Source organism: Ascaphus truei, chromosome 23, assembly GCF_040206685.1.
Source record: "Ascaphus truei isolate aAscTru1 chromosome 23, aAscTru1.hap1, whole genome shotgun sequence".
NCBI classification, from domain to species: Eukaryota; Metazoa; Chordata; class Amphibia; order Anura; family Ascaphidae; genus Ascaphus; species Ascaphus truei.
In genome coordinates, this window is record NC_134505.1 from 7,268,166 (window position 1) to 7,278,165 (window position 10,000).

General features: G+C 56.1%; 1 protein-coding gene across 1 annotated transcript in view; it reads left to right on the top strand.

Annotated features, from left to right (window-relative positions):
* LOC142473191 (formin-like protein 1) overlaps positions 1-10,000 on the top strand; it is a 30,067-nt gene that overhangs the window by 3,026 nt on the left and 17,041 nt on the right. The window contains exons 2-5 of the mRNA XM_075580392.1: positions 585-665; positions 3,913-4,042; positions 5,307-5,470; positions 7,039-7,140. Coding sequence (XP_075436507.1) covers positions 585-665; positions 3,913-4,042; positions 5,307-5,470; positions 7,039-7,140 — 477 coding nt within the window. The remainder of the gene's footprint in view (positions 1-584; positions 666-3,912; positions 4,043-5,306; positions 5,471-7,038; positions 7,141-10,000) is intronic.

Below are 10,000 nucleotides of genomic sequence, written 5' to 3' on the forward strand. Positions count from 1 at the left end.
CACTGTGTATCAGTGTGTATCACTGTGTATCACTGTGTGTCACTGTGTATCAGTGTGTATCAGTGTGTATCACTGTGTATCAGTGTGTATCACTGTGTATCAGTATGTGTCAGTGTGTATCACTGTGTATCAGTGTGTGTCACTGTGTATCAGTGTCAGTCTGTCAGTCTGTCAGTGTGTATCACTGTGTGTGTCACTGTGTATCAGTGTGTATCAGTGTGTGTCAGTGTGTATCAGTGTGCATCAGTGTGTATCAGTGTGTGTCACTGTGTATCAGTGTAAGTCTGTCAGTCTGTCAGTGTGTATCACTGTGTGTATCACTGTGTGTCACTGTGTATCAGTGTGTATCAGTGTGTATCAGTGTCAGTGTGTATCAGTGTGTATCAGTGTGTATCAGTGTGTATCACTGTGTATCAGTATGTATCACTGTGTATCAGTGTGTGTCAGTGTGTGTCACTGTGTGTCACTGTGTATCAGTGTGTATCAGTGTCAGTGTGTATCAGTGTGTATCAGTGTGTATCAGTGTGTATCAGTGTGTATCAGTGTGTATCAGTGTGTATCAGTGTCAGCCTGTCTCCCTGTAGCTGGTATTGGCGTTTGGAAATTACATGAACAGCAGTAAGCGCGGATCCGCGTACGGATTCCGCCTGCAGAGCCTCGATGTGGTAAGTACAGGAGGAGCCCAGCACTGCAGCTGCCCCGGCACACGTGTGTGTGTGTGTGTGTGTGTGTGTGTGTGTGTGTGTGTGTGTGTGTGTGTGTGTGTGTGTGTGTATGTGTAAGTACAGGAGGAGCCCAGCACTGCAGCAGCCCCGGCACACGTGTGTGTGTGTGTGTGTGTGTGTGTGTGTGTGTGTGTGTGTGTGTGTGTGTGTGTATGTGTAAGTACAGGAGGAGCCCAGCACTGCAGCAGCCCCGGCACACGTGTGTGTGTGTGTGTGTGTGTATGTGTAAGTACAGGAGGAGCCCAGCACTGCAGCAGCCCCGGCACACGTGTGTGTGTGTGTGTGTGTGTGTGTGTGTGTGTGTGTGTGTGTGTGTGTGTAAGTACAGGAGGAGCCCAGCACTGCAGCTGCCCCGGCACACGTGTGTGTGTGTAAGTACAGGAGGAGCCCAGCACTGCAGCTGCCCTGGCACACGTGTGTGTGTGTAAGTACAGGAGGAGCCCAGCACTGCAGCTGCCCCGGCACACGTGTGTGTGTGTGTGTGTGTGTGTAAGTACAGGAGGAGCCCAGCACTGCAGCTGCCCTGGCACACGTGTGTGTGTGTAAGTACAGGAGGAGCCCAGCACTGCAGCTGCCCCGGCACACGTGTGTGTGTGTAAGTACAGGAGGAGCCCAGCACTGCAGCTGCCCCGGCACACGTGTGTGTGTATGTAAGTACAGGAGGAGCCCAGCACTGCAGCTGCCCCGGCACACGTGTGTGTGTGTAAGTACAGGAGGAGCCCAGCACTGCAGCTGCCCCGGCACACGTGTGTGTGTGTAAGTACAGGAGGAGCCCAGCACTGCAGCTGCCCTGGCACACGTGTGTGTGTGTGTGTGTGTGTGTGTGTGTGTGTGTGTGTGTGTGTGTGTGTAAGTACAGGAGGAGCCCAGCACTGCAGCTGCCCTGGCACACGTGTGTGTGTGTGTGTGTGTGTGTGTGTGTGTAAGTACAGGAGGAGCCCAGCACTGCAGCTGCCCTGGCACACGTGTGTGTGTGTGTGTGTGTGTGTAAGTACAGGAGGAGCCCAGCACTGCAGCTGCCCCGGCACACGTGTGTGTGTATGTAAGTACAGGAGGAGCCCAGCACTGCAGCTGCCCCGGCACACGTGTGTGTGTGTAAGTACAGGAGGAGCCCAGCACTGCAGCTGCCCCGGCACACGTGTGTGTGTAAGTACAGGAGGAGCCCAGCACTGCAGCTGCCCTGGCACACGTGTGTGTGTGTGTGTGTGTGTGTGTGTGTGTGTGTAAGTACAGGAGGAGCCCAGCACTGCAGCTGCCCTGGCACACGTGTGTGTGTGTGTGTGTGTGTGTGTGTGTGTGTGTGTGTGTGTGTGTGTGTGTGTGTGTGTGTGTGTGTGTGTGTGTGTAAGTGTATCAGGGTAATAATGTGTGTGTGTGACACTGCCCCCCCCCGCGCATGTGTGTGTGTCAGGGTAATAATGTGTGTGTGACACTTCACCCTGCACACGTGTGTGTGCGTAAGTGTAATGTGTGTGTGATACTTCCCCCATGCACGCGTGTGTGTCAGGGTAATAATGAGTGTATGACACTTCCCCTTGCGCACGTGTGTGTCAGGGTAATAATGTGTGTGTGACACTGCCCCCCACGCACAGTGTGTGTGTGTCAGGGTAATAATGTGTGTGTGTGACGTCACACAGCCCCCCCCCCCCCCCGCGCATGTGTGTGTGTCAGCGTAATAACGTGTGTGTGACTGTCACAGGAGACCAGACAATTTACACCTTTTTACCGGGATCATTCATCGAGGAGAACAGGTTGATGAAATAAAGGCTACATTTATTCACAGGAAAAGGCAGACACACAACGGAACACAAACTACATAAGAAATACACACTTACTTAGGACCTGGGCAAAAAACTAGACTTTCCTAACTTAAATACACGGGAAACAAGAGTCTTCAGTTGACCGAGACTTGGCCCGAAAGGTCCTGGAACTGAAATCGGCTGGAAGTTGCTGCCGCCGCCGCCGCTGTCCTTCCTGCGGAGGTGCTGAAATAAGTTCCCCGGGGAGTTAGCGCCAAATGTCCTGGATCTAATTTCAGGCTTGTAATCCCAGGCGCGACCGCTACGTTCAATTCTCAGAACTTGGCCCCAAAAAGCTGTGAGACACTGCCTGCCGTGCACAGTGTGTGTGTCAGGGTAATAATGTGTGTGTGTGTGACACTGCCTGCCGTGCACAGTGTGTGTGTCAGGGTAATAATGTGTGTGTGTGTGTGTGTGTGTGTGACACTGCCTGCCGTGCACAGTGTGTGTGTCAGGGTAATAATGTGTGTGTGTGTGTGTGTGTGTGTGACACTGCCTGCCGTGCACAGTGTGTGTGTCAGGGTAATAATGTGTGTGTGTGTGACACTGCCTGCCGTGCACAGTGTGTGTGTCAGGGTAATAATGTGTGTGTGTGACACTGCCTGCCGTGCACAGTGTGTGCGTCAGGGTAATAATGTGTGTGTGTGTGACACTGCCTGCCGTGCACAGTGTGTGTGTCAGGGTAATAATGTGTGTGTGTGTGTGTGACACTGCCTGCCATGCACAGTGTGTGTGTCAGGGTAATAATGTGTGTGTGTGTGTGACACTGCCTGCCGTGCACAGTGTGTGTGTCAGGGTAATAATGTGTGTGTGACACTGCCCCCTGTGCACGCTGTGTGTGTCAGGGTAATAATGTGTGTGTGACACTGCCCCCCCGCGTACGCTGTGTGTGTGTGTCAGGGTAATAATGTGTTTGACACTGCCTGCCGTGCACAGTGTGTGTGTCAGGGTAATAATGTGTGTGACACTGCCTGCCGTGCACAGTGTGTGTGTCAGGGTAATAATGTGTGTGTGTGACACTGCCCCCTGTGCACGCTGTGTGTGTGTCAGGGTAATGTGTGTGTGACACTGCCCCCCGCATACGCTGTGTGTGTGTCAGGGTAATGTGTGTGTGACACTGCCCCCCGCGTACACTGTGTGTGTCAGGGTAATAATGTGTGTGTGACACTGCCTGCCGTGCAGTGTGTGTGTCAGGGTAATAATGCGTGTGACACTGCCTGCCGTGCACAGTGTGTGTGTCAGGGTAATAATGTGTGTGTGACACTGCCCCCTGTGCACGCTGTGTGTGTGTCAGGATGGCAGTGTCACACACTATATATATATATATATACACAGACACCTCTGTATAACGAACCTCTCCCTCTATATAACACCCCCTCACCGGTCAGCTCCTGGAGACGAAATCCACAGACCGCCGGCAGACGCTGCTGCATTACCTTGTGCGTGTGATCCGGGACCGTTACCCGCCGCTGAGCGACTTCCACACGGAGCTGCACTTCCTGGACAAGGCCGGGGCAGGTAACGCAACCTCCAATGTGCCCTTCCCCGCTCCTATACCTCTCACTGCCAGAGACCCGCAGAGCATCGCCTCTTAACCCTCTCACTACCAGAGACCCGCAGAGCATCGCCTCTTAACCCTCTCACTGCCAGAGACCCGCAGAGCATCGCCTCTTCTCCCTCTCAGTGCCAGAGACCCGCAGAGCATCGCCTCTTCTCCCTCTCAGTGCCAGAGATCCGCAGAGCATCGCCTCCTTTCCCTCTCACTGCCGGAGATCCGCAGAGCATCGCCTCTTCTCCCACTCACTGCCAGAGACCCGCAGAACATCGCCTCTTCTCCCTCTCAGTACCAGAGACCCGCAGAACATCGCCTCTTCTCCCTCTCAGTACCAGAGATCCGCAGAGCATCGCCTCTTCTCCCTCTCAGTACCAGAGACCCGCAGAGCATCGCTTCGTCTCCTTCTCAGTGCCAGAGACCCGCAGAGCATCACCTCCTTTCCCTCTCACTGCCGGAGATCCGCAGAGCATTGCCTCTTATCCCACTCACTGCCAGAGACCCGCAGAACATCGCCTCTTATCCCTCTCACTGTCGGAGACCCGCAGAGCGTCGCCTCCTATACCTCATCCTCCCAGAGATCCGCAAAGCATCGCCTCTTAACCCTCTCACTGCCAGAGACCCGCAGAGCATCGCCTCTTAACCCTCTCACTGCCAGAGACCCGCAGAGCATCGCCTCGACTCCCTCTCACTGCCAGAGACCCGCAGAGCATCGCCTCTTATCCCTCTCACTGCCAGAGACCTGCAGAGCATCGCCTCGTCTCCCTCTCACTGCCAGAGACCCGCAGAGCATCGCCTTTTAACCTTCTCACTGCCAGAGACCCGCAGAGCATTGCCTCTTCTCCCTCTCACTGCCAGAGACCCGCAGAGCATCGCCTCTTCTCCCTCTCACTGCCAGAGACCTGCAGAGCATCGCCTCTTCTCCCTCTCACTGCCGGAGACCCGCAGAGCATCGCCTCTTCTCCCTCTCACTGCCAGAGACCCGCAGAGCATCGCCTCCTATCCCTCTCACTGCCCGAGACCCGCAGAGCATCGCCTCTTCTCCCTCACTGCCCGAGACCCGCAGAGCATCGCCTCTTAACCCTCTCACTGCCAGAGACCGCCATGCCTGTCTCATTTAACCCGTTTCAATCCAGTTTAGCATCAGCAATTAACCCATAACTCCCACCCCCCCCCCCAGACTCAGGAGACCGGCGTCCATATTTAAACCCCCCCCCCTCCTCTCCGCAGTGTCGCTGGACGCGCTGCTGGCGGACATGCGCTGCCTGCAGGCCGGGATGGAGCTGACGCAGAAGGAGTTCCTGAAGCAGGACGACAGCGCCGTGCTGAAGGACTTCCTGAAATCCAACATGGAGGTCATGGGGAGGCTGGCCGCGGACGGGAAGACGGCGCAGGTGAGCGCGCGGGGGGTTGGGGGGTCACGGTTACGGGGTTGCCACCTCTCCGGGTTTGACCCCAGAGGCTCCGGGGTTTTGGGGGCACTTACCTCCGGGGCCCCGGGTTTAGCCCGTCAATCTCCGGGATACTCCTCCCCCCTCCAAGTCCAGTGAGCGTGACGGCGTGACGCTACGTGGTGTCGTGGCGACGTGGCGTCGCGGTGTCATGGCAACGCCGCGCAGCCGTGCTCACTGGAGTTGGAGGGGGAGTTGCAGGAAAACGCCGGGAGCCGCCGCCCCCCGCAGGTCAGAGGGTCACAGGGGGGAGGGTCACGGATAGAGTGAGGGGGAAGGTTACGGAGAGAAGTTACCTTTCCTCTCCCCTCCCTGACCCTCTCTCCCCTCCCTGACCCTCTCTCCCCTCCCTGACCCTCTCTCCCCTCCCTGACCCTCTCTCCCCTCCCTGACCCTCTCTCCCCTCCCTGACCCTCTCTCCCCTCCCTGATCCTCTCTCCCCTCCCTGACCCTCTCTCCCCTCCCTGATCCTCTCTCCCCTCCCTGATCCTCTCTCCCCTCCCTGATCCTCTCTCCCCTCCCTGACCCTCTCTCCCCCCTCCCCGACCCTCTCTCCCCTCCCTGACCCTCTCTCCCCTCCCTGACCCTCTCTCCCCTCCCTGACCCTCTCTCTCCCCTCCCCGACCCTCTCTCCCCTCCCTGACCCTCTCTCCCCTCCCTGACCCTCTCTCCCCTCCCTGACCCTCTCTCCCCTCCCTGACCCTCTCTCCCCTCCCTGACCCTCTCTCCCCTCCCTGACCCTGCCTCTCTCTCTCTCCCCTCCCTCCCCTCCCTGATCCTCTCTCCCCTCCCTGACCCTCTCTCCTCTCTGACCCTCTCTCCCCTCCCTGACCCTGCCTCTCTCTCTCTCCCCTCCCTGACAATCTCTCCCCTCCCTGACCCTCTCTTCCCTCCCTGACCCTCTCTCCCCTCCCTGACCCTCTCTCCCCTCCCTGACCCTCTCTCCCCTCCCTGACCCTCTCTCCCCTCTCTGACCCTCTCCCCTGCCTGACCCTGCCTCTCTCTCTCTCCTCTCCCTGACCCTCTCTCCCCTCCCTGACCCTCTCTCCCCTCTCTGACCCTCTCCCCTCCCTGACCCTGCCTCTCTCTCCCCTCCCTGACCCTGCCTCTCTCTCCCCTCCCTGACCCTGCCTCTCTCTCTCCCCTCCCTGACCCTGCCTCTCTCTCTCCCCTCCCTGACCCTGCCTCTCTCTCTCTCCCCTCCCTGACCCTGCCTCTCTCTCTCTCCCCTCCCTGACCCTGCCTCTCTCTCTCCCCTCCCTGACCATGCCTCTCTCCCCCCTCCCTGACCCTGCCTCTCTCCCCCCTCCCTGACCCTCCCTCTCTCCCCCCTCCCTGACCCTGCCTCTCTCCCCCCTCCCTGACCCTGCCTCTCTCCCCCCTCCCTGACCCTGCCTCTCTCCCCTCCCTGACCCTGCCTCTCTCTCTCTCCCCTCCCTGACCCTGCCTCTCTCTCTCTCCCCTCTCTCTCTCTCTCCCCTCTCTCTCCCTGCCTCGCTCTCTCTTTGCAGGAAGCTTACGACGTGGCTGTGGGGTATTTCGGGGAGAACAGTAAATCCACGCCCCCCACCTCTTTCTTCCCCATCTTCCTGCGCTTTGTGAGGGCATACAAGGTAAAAAGGTGTGCGAGATCAGCATGTGTGTATGTGTGTGTGTGAGCTCAGAGTGCGAGATCAGCATGTGTGTGTGTGTGTGAGGTGTGTGTGTGAGCTCAGAGTGCGAGATCAGCATGTGTGTGTGAGGTGTGTGTGTGAGGTCAGAGTGCGAGATCAGCGTGTGTGTGTATGAGGTCAGAGTGCGAGATCAGCATGTGTGTGTATGAGGTCAGAGTGCGAGATCAGCATGTGTGTATGTGTGTGAGGTATGTGTGTGAGCTCAGAGTGCGAGATCAGCATGTGTGTGTGTGAGGTGTGTGTGTGAGCTCAGAGTGCGAGATCAGCATGTGTGTGTGTGAGGTGTGTGTGTGAGGTCAGAGTGCGAGATCAGCGTGTGTGTGTATGAGGTCAGAGTGCGAGATCAGCATGTGTGTGTATGAGGTCAGAGTGCGAGATCAGCATGTGTGTATGTGTGTGAGGTATGTGTGTGAGGTCAGAGTGCGAGATCAGCGTGCGTGTGTGTGAGGTCAGAGTGCGAGATCAGCATGTGTGTATGTGTGTGAGGTATGTGTGTGAGGTCAGAGTGCGAGATCAGCGTGCGTGTGTGTGAGGTCAGAGTGCGAGATCAGCATGTGTGTGTGTGAGGTCAGAGTGCGAGATCAGCGTGTGTGTGTGTGTCTGTGTGTGTCTGTGTGTGTGTTAGTGAGAGGTCAGAGTGCGAGATCAGCGTGTGTGTGTGTGTGTGTGTGTGTGTGAGGTCAGAGTGCGAGATCAGCATGTGTGTGTGAGAGGTCAGAGTGTGAGATCAGCGTGCGTGTCTGTGTGTGTGTGTGTGAGGTCAGAGTGCGAGATCAGCGTGTGTGTGTGTGTGTTAGTGAGAGGTCAGAGTGCGAGATCAGCGTGTGTGTGTGAGAGGTCAGAGTGTGAGATCAGCATGTGTGTGTGTGTGAGGTCAGAGTGCGAGATCAGCATGTGTGTGTGTGTGAGAGGTCAGAGTGCGAGATCAGCATGTGTGTGTGTGTGAGAGGTCAGAGTGCGAGATCAGTGTGTGTGTGTGTGTGTGTGTGTGTGTGTGTGTGTGTGTGTTAATGAGAGGTCAGAGTGTGAGATCAGCATGTGTGTGTGTTAGTGTGAGGTCAGAGCGCGAGATCAGCGTGTGTGTGTGTGTGTGGTCAGAGTGCGAGATCAGTGTGTGTGTGTGTGTGTGTTAATGAGAGGTCAGAGTGTGAGATCAGCATGTGTGTGTGTTAGTGTGAGGTCAGAGCGCGAGATCAGCGTGTGTGTGTGTGAAGTCAGAGTGTGAGATCAGGGTGTGTGTGTGTGTGTGAGGTCAGAGTGCGAGATCAGCGCGCGTGTGTGTGTGTGTGTGTGTGTGTGTGTGAGGTCAGAGTGCGAGATCAGCATGTGTGTGTGTGAGGTCAGAGTGCGAGATCAGCATTTGGGTGTGTGTGTGTGTGTGTGAGGTCAGAGTGCGAGATCAGCGTGTGTGTGTGTGTGTGTGAGGTCAGAGTGCGAGATCAGCATGTGTGTGTGTGTTAGTGAGAGGTCAGAGTGTGAGATCAGCGTGTGCGTGTGTGTGTTAGTGAGAGGTCAGAATGTGAGATCAGCGTGTGGGTGTGTGTGTGAGGTCAGAGTGCGAGATCAGCATGTGTGTGTGAGGTCAGAGTGCGAGATCAGCATGTGTGTGTGTGTGTGAGGTCAGAGTGCGAGATCAGAATGTGTGTGTGTGAGGTCAGAGTGCGAGATCAGCATGTGTGTGTGTGTGAGATCTGTGTGTGTGTCTGTGTGTGTGTGAGGTCAGAGTGTGAGATCAGCGTGTGTGAGGTCAGTGTGAGAGATCAGCGTGTGTGTGTCTGTGTGTGTGTGTGAGGTCAGAATGTGAGATCAGCGTGTGTGTGTGAGGTCAGAGTGCGAGATCAGCATGTGTGTGTGAGATCAGCGTGTGTGTGTGTGTGTGTGTGAGGTCAGAGTGCGAGATCAGCGTGTGTGTGTGAGGTCAGAGTGCGAGATCGTGGTCAGAGTGCGAGGTCAGTGTGTGTGTGTTAGTGAGAGGTCAGAGTGTGAGATCAGCGTGTGTGTGTGTGTGTGTGTGTGGTCAGAGTGCGAGGTGTGTGTGTGTGTGTGTGAGGTATGTGTGTGATGGGTGTGTGTGTGTGTGTGTGTGTGTGTGTGTGTGTGTGTGTGTGTGTGTGTGTGTGTGTGTGTGTGTGTGTGTGTGTGTGTGTGTGTGTGTGTGTGTGTGTGTGTGTGTGTGTGTGGTCAGAGTGCGAGGTGTGTGTGTGTGTGTGAGGTATGTGTGAGATCAGTGTGTGTGTGTGTGTGTGTGTGTGTGTGTGTGTGTGTGTGTGTGTGTGTGTGTGTGTGTGTGTGTGAGGTATGTGTGTGAGGTATGTGTGTGAGGTCAGAGTGCGAGATCAGCGTGCGTGTGTGTGAGGTCAGAGTGCGAGATCAGCATGTGTGTGTGTGAGGTCAGAGTGCGAGATCAGCGTGTGTGTGTGTGTGTGTGTGTGTGTGTGTGTGTGTGTGTGTGTGTGTGTGTGTGTGTCTGTGTGTGTGTGTGTGTTAGTGAGAGGTCAGAGTGCGAGATCAGCGTGTGTGTGTGTGTGTGTGTGTGTGTGTGTGAGGTCAGAGTGCGAGATCAGCATGTGTGTGTGAGAGGTCAGAGTGTGAGATCAGCGTGCGTGTCTGGGTGTGTGTGTGTGAGGTCAGAGTGCGAGATCAGCGTGTGTGTGTGTGTGTTAGTGAGAGGTCAGAGTGCGAGATCAGCGTGTGTGTGTGTGAGAGGTCAGAGTGTGAGATCAGCATGTGTGTGTGTGTGAGGTCAGAGTGCGAGATCAGCATGTGTGTGTGTGTGAGAGGTCAGAGTGCGAGATCAGCA